Genomic DNA, 23649 nt, shown 5'->3' on the forward strand with positions numbered 1-23649 from the left:
CATTGTGTCAATGAAGTGACACCTGGGGTCCCCTACAAAAATGCCACAACTAGCTCAACTGTGTTACGTGGACCGGCGGTGCGAGAAGGGCAGACCGAACCAGGCTGACATGTAACCTCCCCCAACGCTGCTATGAGCATCGAATGGCCATTCGGGGACTAGTCAACTGCCCAAAAAATAGGGGCAGGTTAGTCCACTCGTGCCTTTTGCCTCTTTTTCTGTTTTTCTCCCCAAAAAGAGTGAACATTATTCAACCGACTGGGACCACCAGTGACCACGTCGTGGGGGTTTTACTCCCAAGGGGAAGACACCACGGAGACCACACCCCACCCAGAGAGGGGAAGGGGGGCATTTTGAGTGGAGATACATCACATGGTCTTGCTGAGTGTAGCCAGAAGTATGTCATGGAGAAGTCCCATGGTAGGCCCTACCTAATGGGGGAGGACACTCTATAAACATAGGGGCCTCTACCCAAGGAAGACCCAGTTTACCAACAGGAAAACGTTTCAGCTGAAGATATACATCGCAAGGGGTTACCTATGGGGAACCAGCACATGCGGAGCACCTACCCCAGTACAGGGCTTAGATAGCACATGTATTGAGCCGGCAGCAAGTTTCTCTGTAAACTCGGAGTAAGTCGGAGTTTACAGAGTAGTGTTGTTTTGTGAACACTACTGGGAGTCAAGAGCGCACATCTTCAGCTCAGTGGAGGTGAAAGGCGCTATACGCAAGCGATACACCCAGCCGACTGTCCTGGACTTACCTGTTCGTTCCTGCTAAGACACGGAACAAAACTGGCTCAACCTGGAGATTGTAGAACCTCCAAAAGTGTTGGGTGTTGCCCAGCCCGCTGCTCTGCAAATGTCTATTAGAGAGGCGCCGCTGGTCAGGGACCAGGTGGCCGCCACACTCCTGGTAGAATGGTGGGGGGAGGGGAGGGTTCCACTATAGCCGACACTCGTGGCTGACGGGGAAAGCATGTCCGTCATCTCCGCCTGTGACTGGGCGACCACGCCTGAAGGGATGTTTCCACTTCTGACTGGACTCCGCTCAAAAGCTCATCACCTTCGCGGGCACCGAACAAGAGGGCGAACTCACACTGAGACGAATCGCCGCACTCATCCGGAAGCCTAACCAGAGCAAACGAATGTGCTGGGGAATGGTAGGTCTGTGAGGATTTACCCGGCGGAGGTGGTCCCATTGGGGTCCCCAAATCACCCCCAGTGCTAGCCGCGCTGGCCTCATACCCGTAGGTAGAAGGGCCGAGGCGGGAGCTGCTGGGGTGGCGTGCCTTCTTACTCCGCGACTGCAACGTTGCCATGGTCATGTCCACGTGATGAGAACATGATGCATCCACGAAGGATGTCTCTGCGTGGGCAGCGCCCAGGCATGAAAGACAGCGGTCGTGGCCGTCTGAAGGCGAGAGATAACGTCCGCACCCAGGAATAACACACAAACGGAAAGGCATCTTTAAAAAGACTTTTAGTATATACTCTGGTGCACTGCCGAAGCGCCCAGGGGCGATCTCTGCAGTGCACCAGCGCAGAGAGGGGAGAAAGCCGCTGTAATGCACCGTAAGGATCCAGCAGACATGAAATGGAATGGAAGCTGTGGAATTCATCAGTGTGAACATCGACTGCTCCGAAGAAAAACTCTGAGCGGTATGCATGCCAGCTCCTTTATACCCATATGTTTGGGGGAGTGGCATGAAAATACCACTCGCCAATTCCCATTGGCCTTTTATCAAACATCAGAAGTGTCTCGGGCTCTCAAGAGTGACCCCTAGGTCACTTTATCAACACAATTAGGGAACTCTACCCTAATTCCAGTAAAACAGTTTTATGTTAACTTTAATAGTGAGGCCTAATAAAGACTCAATGCCCTTTTTATTGAAGTTGTGGCATAATTTAGAACAAAATCTGGCCAAAACAGTGTTTTTGAGCTCCTTTTGGTGGTCTGTAACAATTTGCCAGCTCGAACTTTCATGAAAACTTTGTAACAGCTACGAAACACCTTCTTACCTGGAGCTCCACCTACTTTGAGGCCATCAGCTAATACCAGTTACGTTGTTAAGATCAGTCAACATGAACACACCGGTGTGCAGATGGTTTGCACCTAGCTGGTGCAAACTTGCATATAGAGACATTTGCCAAGAACTTATGTGATTTTTTTTATTTGCCTATAGATATGCCTGTTATCATTCTTTTTTCTGTATTCTACCCATTAACACAATTTACACTTATTTTTGCAGTAAGTTAGTTTCATCATAAATTACAATGACAGTTACAGAGTGTAACCACTGCATTTTATGACCGTGTATAGCGTGTTAGCACATTAGCACAATGAATGCATAGTGTAACATGACAATTTACATTACATATTATCTAATACATATTTATTACTTTAAATGATCAACGAGTGGTTAAAACATCTTCTTTTACTGATCTCATGTGAAGTCTACTCATAGATCGAGGATTTTAGTCATTGATAACATATTTTAAATCACATTATTTAAGGTGGTGAATGTGATAGAGAGAGGTGTTATTTACTGGTTGATGCCTCAGGTTTTGTAGCATTTTGCGTGGAAAAGCACAGTATAGAAATTGAAGTTAGATGAAATATTGATGCTCCAGCATACTGCCAAATATGTAAAAATGTTCACTTTGTTTTACTGTATTATGTATTGTACTGGAGGTCTTTTTTATGATGTGAGTTGCTTAGTGGTGAGTTTTTCCTCAAGGGCATAAGTAAAACTTTAAAATACAGTATAAGAGAAAAAATTAATGGCATTTGTTCTTTGAGGACAGTACATCACATGAACTGACTTTATACAGGCTACATATAAATTGTTCCAGCAGTTTATCAGTATTAAAATTTATTAAAGAGATGTGTGAGAATTCTTCATTTATTTGTGTGTGTGTGTGTGCGTGCGTGTGTGTGTGTAGTCTCGTGAGTGCTTTGAAGAGCCGAAGCTAGAAGCGGTGAGGGATAACAATGTGGAGTTAGTGCAAGACATCCTGAAGGACCTGACACCCTTCACGCTTCTCAGTCAGGCGGCACACGAGCTCGTCTGCATCCTAAAAGAACCACACTTCCAGGTATACTCACACTGAACATTCAGACATCATAATCAGGAAACATCTTGAAAAAAATTACTGTATTATTTAGATTTTTTAAAAGCAGTTTCACTTACTAAAGAGTCAAACATTACAATTATTATTCAATAACTAAACTATTCTGTTTCCTAGTATGATTTTAAAGAAAACACATTCTTGTTTTAAAAGGTAGGTTAGAATAAATTAAACTTTTTATTGTCTTTTAGATGACATTTTCATTAACGTTAATTGTATTGAAATGTTGAATTTTCCAAAATGTTTCTATTTTGGGCTTGTCCACATTGTTAATTTAGTTTTATTTAATTTTTTGTTTTAGTCATAGTTTTTTTCTTTTTGAAAATGTCCTTTAAATATATTTATATTTCATCATGTAATATTCATTATATTTCTCTGATCAAAATGGCATATCAGTTTAGTCAAAGAAAATAACACATTTTAGTTTATGATAATGTGCAAATTGACAAAAACATATCAGACTTTACAGAGACGAAACTGAAATAAAATATTCTAATATTTCAAAAAATGTATAAACATTTTAATTTATATTTAATTAATTTGAACATGTATCAAACAAAAAAGACAAAACTAAAATAAAATACATTTGTCCTTATCAAAACCTGAGCTCCAGAAAATGCATAAAATCAATATACTGATGTATTGGTAGTATTGAAGAAGTTATTTACTATCTGTGTTTTAGCCAGTTTAGCTTTTTTACGGAAACAGTTTCAAGTTTACTCTGCAGATGTAAGTTGTAATCAGGGACGTGCACAGCTCTTTTATATGGGTTGGCGACTGCCCCTGAAAATGTCTGTGCACTGCCCTGGTTGTAATATTACATGTATGTAATATTGTATATATATGTATGTATATGTATGTATCAAATTAATCTCTTGTATAAATTGGATGCGTTTGAGTGAGGTGATTATCCCAATTGTGAATTAGTTAATTTTGCTGGTGTTCAGTTCCTTCTGTTCACTCAGAAATCTCCAACATACTGGATTATTGGTTTATATGAATTATTTATTTCTAGATGTTTTTTTGTTTGTTTTATAAACAGATGTTTTTCTAGAAGTTTCTTCTTTTGTTTGAGTGCTGTCTTGCAGTATTATCCTTTTTTCTAGACATATTTTCTTCAACAGTATGTTTTAATTGAAATTGTTTAATTTTTGTCATGATGCATTTTTTGTGTGTTGTCAAAATCAAATGATGTCAGTAATTTCATTGATGAGATTGTTGTTCAGGTTTTTCAAAGCCATGATCAAATATTTATTCCAGGACAAAATGATAAACAAAAATGAAACATAGTTTGAACATAGTTTCATTTTCTAATATTTCAAGTAGTTAAAAGTGAACCCAATTGAAGAATTTCCCACAAACCAAAAGAAATCTCTGGATTCTCTCTACAGTCGTTACTTGAAACACATGACTCTGTAGCCTCTAAAAGCTACGAGACTCCGCCCCCAAGCCCTTGTGTGTTTATGGACCCCGCCCTCAACAACCAGCCTGTGCCCCCTGACGCCGTCAGAATGGTGGGCATCCGCAAAGTGTCCGGAGAGCACCTGGTAAGTCCTTTTTGGTGTAATTTTGCTTTCGTAAAAATGAAATAGACTGTAAGACATTGTAATGTAAGCTGTTTCTTAAAGGAGAAAATGTATGTGTAATTTCTGCACAACTAACAGCACCAAGTGGAATTACAGAAATAATGATTGTTTACAAACTGGTTTCCCAAACTTTTCTACAGTCTGCTATTGGTTGAACAGATAGATACAGATAGTAATGCCCAAACTTATGCCATTGGTTGTGCCAGAATGAATATTTTATGAATATTTGTCCTCTCATATTTATCCCTTTTTCACTTCCAATTCTAGCTTAGTGATTTGTAAATATAAATTAGTTTAAAAAGGTGGATTGTCAAGAATAAGAGATAGAAGTCAAATGCAGAGTTAAAAGGCAGATCATTTATTAAATACAAAAAATAAAGGGAACATTTTTTAACTCCCACAAGGGGGAAAACAATAAACATAAACTACACTGAAGGGGAAAAAATAAAGGAAATATAATCCAGGGCTGGGGCAGAGGGTAACAGGGAATCAGGACTGACCGGATCGAACATTTCTGGGACTGGAAACAAGACCGATTGGAAGCACAAGACACACAAGACTGGAAACAATACGAACTGGCACTGTACAGCAAACATGAGGATACTAAAATAGGGAGAGAAATCAAAGGGCTTAACAGGGGACAGGTGAGGCAAACAAACTAATAATTAGCAAACCAGGTTTGACGTAACATAGAGAGACATGCGGCAATACAAAAATAAAACAAAGCCATGTGCTCTTACAAGACAACAAAACACCCAAATGGCATGAGCGCACATCGCCAAGACAATACGGCAATATACGCCCATGCCAACCAACAAACAAGACGAGAATGCATAGCGACACCAAACAAAGTGATGCCATGCATTCTCACACTAAACATAACCTACCAACTGACAAACAAGACATGAGAATGCGTAGTGAGCCCAACGCCACGCAATGCACGCAACTGGCGACAAAACCAGACAGGACACCTGTGCGAGAGTTCGGCCACATACACACCCAACACCTTAGACCAAAGTGAACAAACCTCAGCACAACATGAACCGGGTGCACAACGCAACGTGACCGCAACACGAGGCGCACCTGTGTTCATGAGAGACAGACAAACTATTGATGTGAGTGCATGCTGCCAAGATGACATAAGCACAATGCACCCACGTCAATAACAGACAGACATGGATCACGAGTGTCCGGATCCCGACACAGACCGAAACCGAACCAGACAGGAATTCAAGACCCAGACAACCTGCTCCCGATATGAAACAAGACAGACCAAAGTGCGCACTGCAGGAAATACAACTGAAACTGTGTGATCATACAAAGACAAACAACGAAACACAAGACAGACATGGGACAATAATGCCACGGTCCTGTCAGACAAATACCCAGACTGACAGAGTGATAGGCACTAACATAAAACAGAAAACACAACAGAAAGGGAGGAAAGGGAGGGAGGGAAACCAAAGAGGGGGGAGTTGGGAGGCCTCAGGCAGGGGCTGTGGTCTGGGAGGTGGCCTCAGGGTGGAGGCAGGGTCTGGCGGCTTGGGAGGGGGCCTCAGTGCAAAGGTGGGTTCTCACTGCTTGGGGGGAGGCCTCAAGGCAGAGGTGGGGTCTGGCGGCCTGAGGGGAGGCCTCAAGTCAGAGGGGACAGAGTACTGGGCGGCGGCCACTGGACAGCATTTAGGAGGGAACGGCTCAGGGAGTGAAGCCGTGGAATGTTCGAGCACTGGCCGCAGCAGGGGAATGGCCTCCTTGGCTGTGAATGCTGGCAGAAACTGGGGAACGGTCTCCTTGTGAGCACTGGCAGTGACAGGGGAACGACCTCCTTGAGCAGGGACAGGGGAACAGTCTCAGTGGCTGTGAGCGTAGGCAGTGAAAGTGGAATGACCTCCATGGTCAAGGGCACTGGAGTGATGGGGAACAGCCTTCATGGCTGTAAGCACAGGTAGTGACAGGAGAACGACCTCCTTGGTTGTTGGCACAGGCAGCAACTGGGGAACAGCTAGAATGGGAAGAATTTGCTGCTGTGACAGCCTCCACCTCCTGGCGGTCAGCAGCAGGAACGACCATCATCTCTTGGCGGTCGGTAGTAGTAAAAAAGGCTGATGGGCTGGGCTTCCTTCTTCGCTTCATCCTTTGAGGTGAGGGGGCAATGGCAGAGGCGACCACCTCCGTGTGGGGAATGCCCTCATCCTTTGGTTGGGATGAGGATAGGAAGTCTCCCGAGGCACTGGCTGTGATCAGTTTTTCCCATTTAAGGGCTTGCCTGACTGCCTCGAGAAAGTACTCATCCTCACCCAGTTCTGGGACATAGGATCTAATAGGTTAAAAAATTTGAAATTAAATATAATAAAATTAAAAATTCTAGGGCATATCCCCACACGGATTTGTCCTCCTGCCTTACCCCATGCAGCCTCTTGGCTTGCTTTGCATGCTGGTGAGCAGGAGAACCATTAAAAAAAAAATTGGCCAGTTAGTTCTGTCAAGGATAAGAAATTAAGACAGAAAGTTCTGTCAAGGATAAGAGAGTTAAAAAACTGGGAATTTATTAAAGACAAAAAAAGGGGAAAAAACTTCCACAAGGGGGGAAAACAAACAAACTACACCGAAGGGAAAAAAACAAAGGAAATGTAATCCAGGGCTGGGGCAGAGTGTTGCGGGGAATCAGTACTGACCGAACAACAAATCGATGCCATGCATTCTCACACTAAACAAAACCTGAGTGTACATTGCGATGCTAATACCACGTGATTCACGCAACAGACGACAAAATCAAGACAGGATACTTGGTGCGTGAGTTCGGACACACACCCGACACCTTAGACCAAAGTGACTGAACCTCAGCACAATATAAGGCACACCCGTGTTCGTGAGAGACAAACTATTTGACACGAGTGGTTGCTAGCAAAGATGACATAAGCGTAATGTACCCATGACAATAACAGACAGACATGGAGTACGAGTTTCCGGATCCCGACACACACTGAAACCGAACCAGACAAGAAGTCAGGATCCAGACACCGTGCTCCCGACATGAAACAAGACAGACCGAAGAGCGCCCAGCAGGGAACACAACCGAAGCCATGCACTCATTGTCAAAACAGACAACGAAACACAAGACAGACATGGGACGATAATGCTGTGGGCCTTGACAGAACCTTGACCTGGATATTTTCATATATAAAGTACCCTAAGCAAAGCTCATTATTCCTCTTTGTTTTTTCAATGCGAATAGTCCTTTGTGCTTGAATAATGCCTTACTCTCCCAGGGCGTGACGTTTCGTGTGGAGAGTGGAGAGCTGGTAATTGCTCGGATCCTGCACGGCGGCATGATTGATCAACAGGGGCTGCTGCATGTGGGTGACATCATCAAAGAGGTGAATGGAAAAGAGGTTGGTAGTGACCCGAAAGTTCTTCAGAATATGCTGAAAGAATCCAGTGGCAGTGTCATCCTCAAAATCCTGCCCAGTTACCAAGAACCTCACACACCCAGACAGGTAAGCACACATGCACACACTCCTGTACATTGGCCTGAAAAATTATTTGGACACTTAAGCCACACTTAAAAATGTCTGCAAGACATTACAATAATAAGATATTAAACCAAGTGACATTTCATTTAAAGAGAGACAAGCATACTCTTCATGCAAAATTTGTTGAGTTTTAAATAGTCCTCCACAGACTGCCCAGAATGCCCATTTGATCCATATGCATTATTTGAGCATTATCCGAGGTTACAATGAGGCACTTACAATGAAAGTCAATGGGGCCAATTATTGGAGGTATTAAACAGAAATGCGCTAAGCTAAAATTTGTATAAAAGCACTTATAATAATTCTTCTGTTAAAACTTCAGAATCAGAATCAGTTTTATTGCCAAGTATGCTTACACATACAAGGAATTTTTCTTGGTGACAGGAGCTTCAAGTGCATAACAATACAAAACAGCAACAAGACATAGATAATAATAAACAATAATTAAAAAATGAATACATTTTTTTTAATAGATAATACTGTGTATATATATATATATATATATATATATATATATATATATATATATATATATATACACTCACCTAAAGGATTATTAGGAACACCATACTAATACTGTGTTTGACCCACTTTCGCCTTCAGAACTGCCTGAATTCTACGTGGCATTGATTCAACAAGGTGCTGAAAGCATTCTTTAGAAATGTTGGCCCATATTGATAGGATAGCATCTTGCAGTTGATGGAGATTTGTGGGATGCACATACAGGGCACGAAGCTCCCGTTCCACCACATCCCAAAGATGCTCTATTGGGTTGAGATCTGGTGACTGTGGGGGCCATTTTAGTACAGTGAACTCATTGTCATGTTCAAGAAACCAATTTGAAATGATTCGAGCTTTGTGACATGGTGCATTATCCTGCTGGAAGTAGCCATCAGAGGATGGGTACATGGTGGCCATAAAGGGATGGACATGGTCAGAAACAATGCTCAGGTAGGCCGTGGCATTTAAACGATGCCCAATTGGCACTAAGGGGCCAAAAAAACATCCCCCACACCATTACACCACCACAACCAGCCTGCACAGTGGTAACAAGGCATGATGGATCCATGTTCTCATTCTGTTTACGCCAAATTCTGACTCTACCATCTGAATGTCTCAACAGAAATGGAGACTCATCAGACCAGGCAACATTTTTCCAGTCTTCAACTGTCCAATTTTGGTGAGCTCTTGCAAATTGTAGCCTCTTTTTCCTATTTGCAGTGGAGATGAGTGGTACCCGGTGGGGTCTTCTGCTGTTGTAGCCCATCCGCCTCAAGGTTGTGCATGTTGTGGCTTCACAAATGCTTTGCTGCATACCTTGGTTGTAATAAGTGGTTATTTCAGGCAAATTTGCTCTTCTATCAGCTTGAATCAGTCAGCCCATTCTCCTCTGACCTCTAGCATCAACAAGGCATTTTCGCCCACAGGACTGCCGCATACTGGATGTTTTTCCCTTTTCACACCATTCTTTGTAAACCCTAGAAATGGTTGTGTGTGAAAATCCCAGTAACTGAGCAGATTGTGAAATACTCAGACCGGCCCGTCTGGCACCAACAACCATGCCACGCTCAAAATTGCTTAAATCACCTTTCTTTCCCATTCTGACATTCAGTTTGGAGTTCAGGAGATTGTCTTGACCAGGACCACACCCCTAAATGCATTGAAGCAACTGCCATGTGATTGGTTGATTAGATAATTGCATTAATGAGAAATTGAACAGGTGTTCCTAATAATCCTTTAGGTGAGTGTGTGTGTGTGTATATATATATATATATATATATATATATATATATATATATATATATATATATATATATATATATATGTATATATATACAGTACACATACATATACATGTGGCAGGGCGGAGGGCGGGGCGGGTCCTGATCCTACACACCGGTCCCATATTAGGCTAATCAAGCCTCGAGAGGGATAAAGGTCGACTGCAGAGGATCGTGCGGGAGAGAGAGAGAGTTCTACGGACATGTCCGTCATGTGTGTTTGTCTGTTAAAGTTTCAGTTTATTATTAAACCATTATTTATATTGTCAAGCCGGTTCTCGCCTCCTTCTTTCCATTGATCCCTTTACAATACAGTATATATATATATATATATATATATATATATATATATATATATATATGCAGTACACATATACATACATACACATACTTAGTGTAAATCTAAATACACATCTGTTATATACAGTGCAAGGGAATATAATGGCAGAAGAGGTTGGATGTGTTGGATAAATTTAAAAAGACTAGATTGTGAATTACATATAATTAATGCTCAGTGGGGCAGTTTTAACTGTTTATGACATGGATAGCCTGAGGGAAAAAAACTGTTCCTGTGCCTGACGGTTCTGGTGCTCAGAGCTCTGAAGCGTCGTCCAGAAGGCAACAGTTGTGATTTTTCAAGCCTTTTTCCACACTCTGGAAGTGTATAGTTCTTTAAGGTAGGGCAGGGGGCAACCAATAATTCTCTCAGCAGACCAAACTGTCCATTGTAGTCTTCTGATGTCTGATTGCGTAGCTGAACCAAACTAGACAATTATTGAAGTGCAGAGGACAGACTCAATGACAGCTGAGTAGGAATGTAACAACAGCACCTGAGACTGGTTGAACTACCTCATCTGGCGAAGGAAGTACAACCTCTGCTCTGCCTTTTTCTCAATGTGGGTCTCCCACTTCTGGTCCTGTTAGATGTTACTGCTTGTGTATTATTTAAGCTGTAAAGATGTTTAAATTGTCATTTTTACTGTTATTTTAGGGTTTTAGGGTTTCTTGACATTACATCATCATGGCAACAAAGTTGTAAAATTGGCTATAACTTTACACGGAAAAGATAGTTAAAAGATAGTTAAAAGATATTTTATTGTTTACAGGCATATCCTTTGTCTTGTGGCTATACTTAAAACAGTGAGTATTTTAACATTAATATCACACAAACATGAAACGTATGTCTAAAGAAAGCTTAAAATGTCTAATTTTAAATAAAACAATTCAAATTTAAAACAAATATTCTCCTGCAATGTAATCTGTATGAAACATAGTGGTGTATAGTTTCTCCTGGCTCAGCTAATTATCCCTATTGTGGTCACACCCATGGGCAGAGGACGCTATTCATACGGTAATGTGCTGAGACAAATGGTAAACGCCCCCAACTGTGCCTTGAAAACATCTAGTTCATTCACTTTTCTGCGCGTTTGAAAGATTGCAAGATACACAGGCAAAGAAACTCCTGTATAGTGACAAAGAGTTAACATTTTCCTCAGAAGAAGAGCGGGACTCTGATGAACATTTGTATTTCGAAGAGAGACCAGGCGAGGATACAATTTAGGACGAGTATGTCATTTAGTTTTCTTTAGTTGACATGCTATTTTATATAAACATGTACATATTTTACTAGTGGGACTGTTTCCAGACTTGCCAGCCAGGATTCAGAGTATTGAAATTTGAAATATGTCCTAATAGGCAAGTTTTAGTTACATTGAAATGCTGTTTCGGCTAAAGTGGGTATTTAAATTGTATGCTGTATGATAAAAATATGATATGTAATATCATATAAAAATTATTTGAATGTTTAGATTATAGTTTAACTAGTGCTTATGCTGCCTCATTATCATCAACAAAGCTTGTGCTTGCAAATATCTGTTCAGGTTAAATGAGTAAAATGCACTATAAATATGCCTATATTAGAAAATCAGCATATTATAATGATTTCTGAAGGATCATATGACACTGAAGACTGCAGTAATGATGCTGAAAATTCAGCTTTGATCACAAATTGCATTTTACAATATATTCAAATAGAAAACCGTTCTTTTAAATTGTCAAATGAGTTCACAATATCAATGTTTTTACTGTATTTTGGATCAAATAAATGCAGCCTTGTTGAGCAGAAGAGACTTCTTTTAAATGGTAGTGTAGGTCTAAAATTAAGTAAAGCCTTTATGTAAAGAAAATGTAGTCAGATTTCTTCTTTTAACTTAAAACTTGATTTGGATTATTAAATCTCCTCACATTCATTCTCTATCCCTCATTGATAGGCCCAGGGAGGGTCTTTTGTCTCCTCAGGTGTGAAATACATCCATATTCATGATAGTTCACGCCTCCTCGCATATGACCTTTCTAACACTAAAAGTGTCTTACAAAAGTTCAATTACGATATTGTTTTGTATGAATGAGTGATCAGGATGGTTTTCACATAATTTTGTAGAAAAAACTCTAGGCTAAAAAGTATAGCCACAAGACATAAACAATATGCATGATAACATGATTTTAGTGTGATAAAATCACTTACTAACCTTTTCTGTGTAAAGTTCTATCAATATTTTTTTTGCCATGATAATGTAATGTCATCATAAAAGACGTCTTTTATGTGAGCATGTAGATATTTTGTGGTCATCCATAGTGCCCATTCACAATCTGGCCGGGAACTTCACAGTAAAAGTGATCTTCCGTCAATTCAAATGTTTCTTGAAGGAAGTGTCATTCCACAAAACAAACTCCAGCCGCTAGCGGAGCCAACGCAAAAATAAACAAAAATGGCGCCCAGCTTCCTTAGACAGTCGAGTCACTGAACAGCGAGTCAGTTTACTCTCATAAGAAATGCCCAATGGCTTACTCATCCATAGTTTCTATGAAGGCCAGTGACTGCTTGGGGCATAAAAATACTTTGCTGCTGTCCTTGGTGTCTATTCTCAGTTTGGCCTTTGATGTAAAAGTTTTTTACATTCCTTGAACCGATAGCATTTCTCTCTTTTCAAATGCACAAAGTCCAGGAAAAAGAAAATATTGTGATTCTTCCAAGTAAGCTTTCCTTTGCTCCTCACCTTGCGCAACACAAGATCTTTATCGGATGATATCAGAAATTTGGCCAGAATTGATCGGGGCCTGTCTTTCACAGCAGATCTGCGAGAGAGGACTCTGTGAGCTCACTCGATTTCCAGCTTATGGCCTGTTATGTCGAGCAGACTTGGGAAGAGCTTGTCAAGGAATTTCATCTTATATCTGCCTTCATGCTCAGGAATTCCAACAATCCATATGTTATTCCTTCAGCTCCTATTTTAGAGAAATTCCAGTTTTTCCAAAATGTGTTGCTGGACGCGGGCAGATTAGCGGATATTTCCCTTTCCAATGATTCCAGATAATCTATCCCGTTTCTCAACATCTGCCACTCTTGTGACCAACTCAGAGAATTTTGTTTCATCACCGTAATCGATCAACATATTACAGAGAGATGCTCAAAGTCAGCAACAACCTTTGTCAGCATCACCGAGATGTTGGACAGTTGATGCTGAATTTCTTCTCCCGCTGCGTTTTCCCTGGCTCACAGGGCCATCAGAGGCCTCAGCTTGAACACATAAGTGTTTTGGGAGCAGGGGGATTTTGACTTCTTTGCCATGTTTACCTCAAAGAGCAAATATGTAACTGGTTGTATTGAATCTCACCGGATTTTAACATGAAAATTATTTAAAAAATAACAAAGACGTGTGAGCTTTTGCTCACACGTCTGCCCCTCACATGATGTCACATGACTCCCCTACAAAGAGCAATTTTGAGGATAAATTATCACTGGATTTTCCAAAGTTTACCAGGTAAGTGGCATCAAATATTTGAAATATATACTCAGTGCTTTGTTTGAGGCGCTTAGTAGGAATCCATCTATAAATCCAAAAGCAGAATTGTGTGTTACATTTTGGGTTCATAATGTACCTGAGAAATAATAATTTCCTTTTGGTTGGTAAGAAATTCTTATCCAAAGGGTTTATGGTAATTTTCTGCTATTTTTCTGGAGTTTTCTGTACAACTGGAGACTGGAGTGCCATAATGTTAAATAGTTTTTTTCCAAGGTCTACCTATGCGAACAATAAACATGCTATTAAGAATTAAGACAAATAAGTGTTTGGTTGCCACTTGTCAAAGATTAGTTGAAAATAGTAAATGTGATGTGAAAAAACTGACCTCATACATCGACTAAAAATCACCTTGTCACCAGTTGGTTCTAATAAATTACTCATAAACATGAAGTTGGTTCTGAGAAAAGACCTAGCATCATTTTTTTTGCAGATGTCACTTTGTTTGATGTTTTGCTATCTAATGCAATGAAATTCCAAAAATTTAAAGTGGTGTACAGGAAGTGTCCAAATACTTTTTTAGTTGTTGAAACAAAATGCACTCACAACACCTTTAACACACCACTGTACCAGGTACATGCACATGCATCTTGTACTCCCATGCAAACACAAACCAAAAAACACACGTTCAAAGACATTGGTGCAAATGATCATCCTTGAATCCAAGCTTTGGCTGGCATTGTGGCATAACCAGGCTCAGGCACCTGTCACCACTCCAAAGCAAGCTGGGAGATTAGTGGGGCAAGCCAAAGCCCTCCCTATTTTTTTCAGCAACCCACCATTGAGATTCGACAGCCAACAATCTGCAAGTGTACGTTTACCCTTTGAAATTGTTAGCAACAACCTACCGTAGTTATTATACCCACCTTCAACATTTTCATAGATCTATTTAAAAATTCTTCCTTAATTGTTCTGATGGAAGAGAAACTACCCAAATCTCAATTTAATCATAAAAGAGAGTGATCTTCTTCTAAAACAGAACTGAAAAATAAGCCATGCGCGTGTTTATGTGCCCGTATGGTCTGCCGTATTATGTTCCATCTGTGCCAATCTTCATTTGGACCAAAAATAAACAAGTAGCTTCCTGTGTATGCTGCCCAAAATAAGACTGGACATCACAGTGTTATGCTCCTAATTAAATAACACACTACTATAGTGGGAATATTTATAAAAGATCAGAGCTGCTGTAGGTGTTTGTGATGGTAGAGAGCAGTCTATTGTTGACATGGCTTGGAGCAGTGTTGTGTTGGGTTAAAGGAATATTCCAGGTTCAATACAAGTTAAGCTTAAAAGCATTTGTGACAATTTGTGATTTAAAACTCATGTATTGTTTGAGCTGTAAAGTTGTTTAAATCTGAATTTTTACAGTCAATTTAGGGTTTCAGGTTTTTTTGATTATGACATAATCATGGCAACGAATTTGTAATTTATAACTTTACACAGAAATGTTCAGCAAGTTATTTTGTCACACTAAAATCATGTTAACACACATACTGTTTTTGTCTTGTGGCTATACTTTTACATTTACAATTAATCATTGAGCAGATGTGCTTTCAGGTGATTCTTGAATGTTGAGAAGGTAACAGCAGATTGTGTGGAGGTTGGAAGTTCATTCCACCACAGAGGAGCAGAGAAAGTGAACGATCGTGAAATAGACTTTGAGCTTTTTTGTGATGGGACCACCAGGCATTGCTTGTTCATAGACTGCAGAGAGTGAGTTGGAGCATAGACCTGAAGAAGTGAGTTGAAGTAAGAGTGTGCAGTTCCATTAGCTGTCCTGAAAGCCAGAGTCAAAGCCCTGAATTTGATGCGGGCAGCTACAGGTAGCCAACGGAGTGAAATCAATAGTGGGGTGACATTAGCCCTTTTTTGCTGATTGAAGACCAGATGCGCTGCTGCATTCTGGATCATCTGCAGTGCCTTAATTGTGTTAACTGGAAGACCTGCCAACAGAGCATTGCAGTTGTCCAGTCTTGAAACGGCAAGAGCTTGGACCAGGAGCTGTGTAGTATATTCAAACAGGAAAGGTCTGATTTTCCTGATTTTGTAAAGCACGAATCTGCAAGACCGGGCAGTTGATGAGATGTGTGCAGTGAAATTAATCTGGTCCCAGGTTCCAGGCTGTTCTGGTTGATGTTAGTGTAGTTGAACCAAGATGAATAGTGAGATTGTGGTCAACAGATGGGTTGGCTGGCATCACGAGGAGTTCTGTCTTGGCAAGGTTGAGCTGAAGGTGTCGTTCCTTCATCCAGGCTGAAATGTCAGAGAGGCTAGCAGAGATACAAGCTGAGACAGTAGGGTCATCAGGCTGGAATGACAGTAGAGCTGCATATCATTTGCAGTGGTAGGAAAAGCCATGTGTCTCAATGACCAGTTCTTGTGATGTTGTTTAAATCCAGAAGAGGCCACTGATCCTCAAGGAACCCCAGTGTTCAGCTGTTGTGTCTTAGACACCTCTCATCTCCAGGAGACCTTGAATGATCTGCCAGTGAGATATGACTCAAACCATCCAAGCACAGTTCTTGTGATGCCCAGGTCAGAGAGGGTGGACAGGAGGATCTTGTGGTTCACTGTATCAAAGGCAGCAGAAAATCAAGGAGGATGAGCACAGATGATTTGGAATTTGCTCTCACCAGTCGCAGGATTTCAACTACTGAAAAGAGGGCAGTCTCTGTTGAGTGTCCTTTTTGGAGGCCAGATTTATGTATGTCGAGAAGGTTGTTCTGTGAGAGAGGAGCAGACAACTGGTTGAATATGACCCCCTGAAGAGTTTTAGACAGGAACTGTAGGAGAGAGACGAGTCTGTACTTTTGAAACAGTGAGCATTTTAATGTTCAAAAATTGCCCCCCATTCACTTCCATTGTAAGTGCCTCACTGTAACCTAGATTTTTGCCTTATTTAAAGAAAAGGATTATTTCGTTATTTTTTGTGGTAATCAATATTATGCCACAAATTCTGTCGATTGACCTTAACTTTATTGAACCCGGAATTTTCCTTTAAGTCTTGTTGACTTTACATTGTCATTCCAATGAAATTGCATGTAAAATTGGCTATAACTTTACACAGAATAGGTTAGTAAGCAATTTTATTACACTAAAATCATGTTAATGAACATATTGTTTATGGCCCCATTCACTTCCATTATACTGTAAGTGCCTCACTGTAACCCAGATTAAGAAAAGGAGGGGTAAATAAAAATAAATGTTTGTGGTTATTAAGATTATGCCACAAATGTTGTTGATTGAATTTATCTTGTACTGAACCCAGAATATTATTTTAAGCGCATATTGGTGTTGAGTATATACGTTGTTGTTGTTTTTGACTATGTGTGAGCTCTATGATGTAATCAAGGCATATTTTCCATGTGTTTGTGCTCCAGCATTATTTGCATTTTTTACACGTTTCTTTAGTCAAAGTTTTAGTTTTTTGATGAAAATGTCCTTTAAATTTAGTCTTTTTCATGTCTTATTCATTCAATTTTGTACGTTTTATTTGGACTAAAATGGTATAATTACAGTATAGTCAACAAAAGTCACTTGATTTTCAAAATGTCAAAAATGCCTGTCAACCTTTACATCTTGGAAAATGTATAAACATTTATTCATTTAATTATATATCAAACATCTAAAATATACAACAAAATATACCTGTTTTTGTTATGAAATCATGAGGTCCAGAAATAACAGGATATAATAATAAATATAAGTATTTGCTACTTTCTAAAAAGTCATTCTGTATTCTGAATTCTTCATGACTGTTATTCATTTTCCATGTTTTAATTTACCATATTGCAATGCTTGTAGAGCATTTTTCATGGAAAAATTTTATTTACAACACAAGTTGTGCATTCTGACAAGCCCATAACTTATTTGAAGTTAATTTGTTAATTGGCTTCATTGTCTGTGCAGATGTAAGTTGTAACTTTACACACATGTTGTGGATAAAGTGATTAATCTATTGTATAATTGCAGGATATATTATTATTTTTTCTCGTCACATTTTCAATTAGATTTTTTTTTTTTTAAATAGTTTGATTAGGCTATCATCATGATGTGTCTTTTTGTCTTGACTTTTTTTTTTTTTTATCATTGACTGAATCAAAAAAAATGTTAGCAGTAATTTTTACAAGAGATTAACATTGCCAGTGGCTAATAGAAACATTCCATTGGAGTGCAGGTGCCAGTTGCACCAGCTATACACAAGTTAAAACTGAACCTAGTTGTGGCGTAAATGGGCACGAAGTCGCAATTTACACACTACTAAATATTTGAGCGTTGCACCATTATTCTTAGGTAGGACGTAACCCTATGTATGAACTAAAGATTTACGGAATAAGTATGTCACACAGTGTCAAGTTGCGACATATACGAAATATATAATGAATAAATGTCTATTGTATATTTATATGTATATTTATTTATTTATTGCCTCTTATTCATTTTAGATACAGTTATTGAATATTGTTATTTGTAAACATCTTATTTTATTATGTATCATATTTTAATGGGGATATAATTTGTTACAGCTGACAGTTTCTTGAGCAAGTTTTGAACATCACCTATGACTAGCACAAATTGATGTTCGTGGCTTTTTAACACTTCTGTGTACACATTTAAAGGCTGCTTAATGGATCAATACAGTTAAATGTCATATTATGCTACTACGGATCACTTTACAGTGAGCCTACGACCTACTAGTTAAGTCTTTCCTCAAGAACAAGTGGTGCAACCAAATTAAGCACTGACTTACAAACGAACTAGTAGTTACTAAGCCCTTAGTGTGATCTTTACATCTCAACTTAAGTGAGAACATACACACAGCTGTTGCAACCCTACCCAGGTGACTAGAGTTACCAACAAATTAGGATTCGGGCTTACACACTCACATAAACTTTCAGAAATGAGGAGTAATGCATTTCTCTTCCTGTGTTTATGTCCCTCTTTCTCTCTTCCTCTCTCTGTCTAAAGGCATTTGTAAAGTGTCACTTTGACTATGACCCCACTCATGATAACCTGATCCCCTGTAAAGAAGCCGGACTGAAGTTCAGCAGTGGAGACATCCTTCAGATCTTCAACCAGGAGGACCCCAACTGGTGGCAGGTGCGTGTGTGTATGTGCGTGTGTGTGTGTGTGTGTGTGTGTGTGTGTGTGTGTGTGTTCATGTTTAGACATGGTCTGAAAGCTCTGCTTTGGAAGGTTTAACCTTGCTTCTTCTCTCACCTGAAGGCGTGTCATTTGGAAGGAGGTAGTGCAGGACTGATCCCCAGTCAGCTGCTAGAGGAGAAGAGGAAAGCTTTCGTCAAGAGAGATCTGGAGCTCGCTAGCTCAGGTACGACACAGCACAGTACTGAGACAAGATTTGCACTGAAGTTTGCAATAGAGTTTAATTATAGAAGATTTTCATGACAACATTCATCAGTATGTTACCACAGTTGGCTTATGTTGTTGATTATTTTATTATATTGAGGAAGAGCGCTTTGTTATCATAGATGTCCATGAAATGCACATACAAATTTTGTGACTGATATGTATTTATGATATGGTCGTATGTCATTAACTGGTGATTGTGATTGGTCAATGGCACCACCCAGCGGTCAGATATTGCTCTGTAACTACCGCACATCCGGGAATTTAAACAGATCAGACTGCTCATCTGGGTTCTGTGATTTAGCTGTGAACTCGTCTGTGCATGCGTGTCATTTTTCTTTAATTACAAACCCGATTAATTACAAATCTTTGTTTTTACTAATCTTTTACAAATCTTTTTATTGTACTATACATGTTGTCTACCATCTAGAAAGAAATTAAATCAGCATAAACTGTATGATTGCTCTTGAGTTGCTTAAATAATAATAACAAATATTTTTGGCATATTTTTGATGCTGTAAAAATCATCGAAATTATTTATAATTACTCGCTTGACCAACAAGCAACCTGTTGATACGCACCCCCTTTTTGAGCACAAACCATGAAAATGACATACCGGAACTTAAATGATTGTATTTACTGGACCCTTTGGAGTATGGACACAGTTGTAGTATCTTTTGAAAGAAGACACTTTGGGCTTTATTTCCCAAGTTTCAGAATTAATATGTTGTTATTTTGTAAAGTTAGAGAAGCTGAAGTTTAAAGTAATGGAAAATGTGTTGAACATGTTTTATAATCTAAAAAAAACAATAATAAAAGTGTCAAGACAACCCAGAAATACAATGTTCTCAACGCCACAAGTCTAAAGAAGTTATGTTTCAAATTTGAAGATGATCTAACAGAAAATGAGGTTCCTGCTAGCTTTTTTCTCTGTAAAATTGCTGCCGGTGTACAGAGTAAAATTAAGGCTCCACCTTTCAAGACGACACAGAATCTGACTGCACTTCTCGGCAATTATGAATAAAACTACGCTGCATTTTTAAAAATAGACTTTGAAGACAGGCTCGTTTTGTTTATGAGACTCTAATATATAAGATAATATATCGTTTTACAACATGAATGCTGCACAGATTGCACAGTTTGTTGAAGAACGATGACGAAGGGTAAATATTTATCACTTTTATGGACAAAAAGTGCTATTGAATGTTTTTCATTGAACGCTTGTCATGGATAATTGACCCAAGTGTGGCGAACTGGATTCATCTGGCGATCGTGTTTTCATAACAAATGTATGAAGTCTCGTTTTGATATTGCATGTTTTCATTTGTACTCCTGGCACAAATATCTAAATTGCTGTTTCTGGAGCATTGCTATCATGAAACAGGGATCGGATATCAATGTTGAACCCTTAGACCTTTGAAAATATTAATAATTTTTTAACATTAATTACATTTATAGATGGTACATTATATTGTAAATGTAAGCAGAGTGACGATGTGTGGTGAAATTACGTATCAACAGGTTAAAAGCTGGACTTTATGATGCATATAGTTGGCAATATAATCAACTCTGAATTTTAATATGCAGACAAATTAGCAGTGTTCTGTTTTCCTAACTTAGCCTATGAAATAGGATTATTTACTTTACACCGTACTGTCAATCATATGGTCAAAATATTGTACAGATCGTAAAGTTCGTAAAAGTTAGTAAACCAAATTGAACTTAAAGTCTCTATTTGGAGAATAGACAATAACACTAATCCAGAAAATATTAAAGTTCTATCTATCAGGTTAAACACAAACCAAACTGAGCTGAAGTGTAGAGACATAAAAAAAAGCAATATAACCACTAGAAGAAATGTGAGGGGAAATGTAAATACAAATCACAACACCAAAACTAACTAAAAAACATAGTAAACTTCCTTCTTATCTCTTATTACGGGTTTCGTATTATCTGCTGAGAACTGTTTATTTATTATTATTATGGAGAAACTTTATGCCAGACTCTAATTATGAGTTAATGAGATAGTTTACCCACAAATGTAAATTTTCTCATGATTCACTCACCCTCGTGCCATTCCAGATGTGTATGTCTTTCTTTCTTATGCAGAACACAAATTAAGATATTTAGAAGAATATTTCAGCTCTGTAGGTCCTCACAATGCAAGTGAATGGGTGCCAACATATTGAAACTCCAAAATCCACATAAAGGGAGCCTAAAATGAATCCATGTAACTCTATTGGTTAAATCCATATCTTCAGAAGTGATATGCTAGGTGTGATGAGAAACTTTTTTTTTTGTCATATATTCTCCTCCCTGTCCATTAGTTTGATATCCAAGAAGGATGTGAATCACCAAAAACAGAAGAAGGAGAAAGTGAATTGGAAATTGACTGAGCGGGGAGGAGAATTTATAGTTACAAATTACTTCAATATTGATCTGTTTCTCACCCACACCTATCATATAATTTCTGAAGATATGAATTGTCTGGAGTACTTTTATTTTGTCCTTATGTGGATTGTGATGCTTAAAAATGTTGGCACCCATTCACTTACATTGTATGGACCTAAAAGGTGAGAAATACTTGTAAAAATCTTAAATTGTGTTCAGCAGAAGATAAAAAGACATACACATCTGGGATGGCATGAGGGTGAGTAAATGATGAGAGAATTTTCATTTTTGTGTAAACTAATCCTTTAAGTGTCCCATGCGCTTTGCATGTAAAGCCCTTTTTGTGTAGCCTGGAGTTGCTGCCTATGTAGAGTTGTCCAAATCAGTCACTTATAAGGTTACATTTCAGTTAGGATGCTGCCTTTGAAGGTACAGTACAGTCATCTATGCCTTTGTAGTCAGAATGGAGCTCACTAGGTTTTAGAATAGAGTCATTCATATTTTTCCTTAGATGTTTACTTAAATCTTTTACAGTAGTGCACCAAAGAAGCATGCTTTTAAATTGTCTGCTAACTGAATGATGTCATCACAGAACTTAGTGTGAGTATCGCCCCCTGGGGGAAGAAAAGGGCATAATGAGCCTGGTAAATTATTGTGTTGATGGAAAAATATCTTACTACACTATAGATAAGCTTAATTGCATTATTGCTTAAATTAATCAACTCACAGATTACCACCTTGTTTAAATGAGGTTAAATGGGCTATAATGTGTAAGCTCCTACAGGAGACAGGAGTCATAGTGGGTGTGTGTATACTATCAGGCTGTGTGCTGATGTCCGCAGGGCCTCTGTGTGCAGGGATGGGGGGTAAAAAGAAGAAGAAGATGATGTACTTGACCACCAAGAATGCTGGTAAACACTAACTGCTTGATCTGTCCATTAACTGTTGTGCATGTACTCATGTTTTCTGTTGTTGTGGATTTTTGTTGTGGCTGTGAATTCAGTTCTATAAAGTCCCGAGTACACTGACAGAAATGTAATCGCTAAAGGTCGATAGGTCGATTTACCGTTGGCCGCTAATTGGCGTTTCTACTGCTGGTTGCTCTAATGTTATTGGTGGGTTGCACAACTGGCCATAGCTTTTGATAATCTGATTACAAATTAAAGGTATTGCCGATAAAATAAAATGTCTTTCTATTTTTACAATGGCTTCACACAGCAGGTTACAGGGCATCTGTGTTTTTCTGAGCAGTGGGGCTGTAGTTTTAATAATCTTTTGAGCATTATATAGTATAATAATGTTAATAAAAGTTATTACAATATATATATATATATATATATATATATATATATATATATATATATATATATATGTATATATATGGTTTACAGTGAATAAATGGGTGATTCTCAGATTACAGGCATATTTCTGTCCCTGGGAAGTTTTTTTAGGAAAAACACATTTCACACATTTATTTTAAATGTCCATAGTCAGTTTAGACAAAGAATGATCTAGACTTTTTTTTTTATTGTGTCTCAAGATAATTATTTTAGTACATTTGATTTGTGTTTTATGGCAGAAAATGCATGTTTTGGTACTGTCCCCTACCCTGAAATTTCAAATATAATGGCATATTTCAATGAAATATTTCCTACCAATTTTTGCCATTTCTAGTGTATTTAAATTCAACATTGTTTAAGCTCACATATTATTAGCAAATTTTAAGTTTTTCTTTATTTCCTTTCATTTATTCCTATCCCTTAATGTATCCGTCATTACCAACACACTCTATATAAAGCACTGAAATAATTTTTTTTCAACATTAAGTTTACTTGGTAGCCATGGTAACTTGAGGTCCTAGTGGAGCACATGTCTATCAAGAAAGAAGACTGGTGTTTTGATGTTCAGAAAGGTAAGAAAATGTACTCTTTATCCTTAGTGATAGGCATTTACACCTATTACATGTCATCACAAAACAAATTATATTTTTATATGTTTAT

General features: G+C 38.8%; 1 protein-coding gene across 4 annotated transcripts in view; it reads left to right on the forward strand.

Moving 5' to 3' along the window:
- mpp2b (MAGUK p55 scaffold protein 2b) overlaps positions 1–23649 on the forward strand; it is a 119322-nt gene that overhangs the window by 84995 nt on the left and 10678 nt on the right. For 3 of the 4 annotated variants that reach the window (XM_052112436.1, XM_052112437.1, XM_052112434.1), the window contains 6 exons: positions 2946–3098; positions 4523–4678; positions 7987–8214; positions 18860–18991; positions 19118–19220; positions 22492–22560. In XM_052112436.1, the coding sequence (XP_051968396.1) occupies positions 2946–3098; positions 4523–4678; positions 7987–8214; positions 18860–18991; positions 19118–19220; positions 22492–22560 (841 nt within the window). The remainder of the gene's footprint in view (positions 1–2945; positions 3099–4522; positions 4679–7986; positions 8215–18859; positions 18992–19117; positions 19221–22491; positions 22561–23649) is intronic. The other variant, XM_052112435.1, reaches the window with a different exon arrangement.

Source organism: Xyrauchen texanus, chromosome 40 (genome assembly GCF_025860055.1).
Source record: "Xyrauchen texanus isolate HMW12.3.18 chromosome 40, RBS_HiC_50CHRs, whole genome shotgun sequence".
NCBI lineage: Eukaryota > Metazoa > Chordata > Actinopteri > Cypriniformes > Catostomidae > Xyrauchen > Xyrauchen texanus.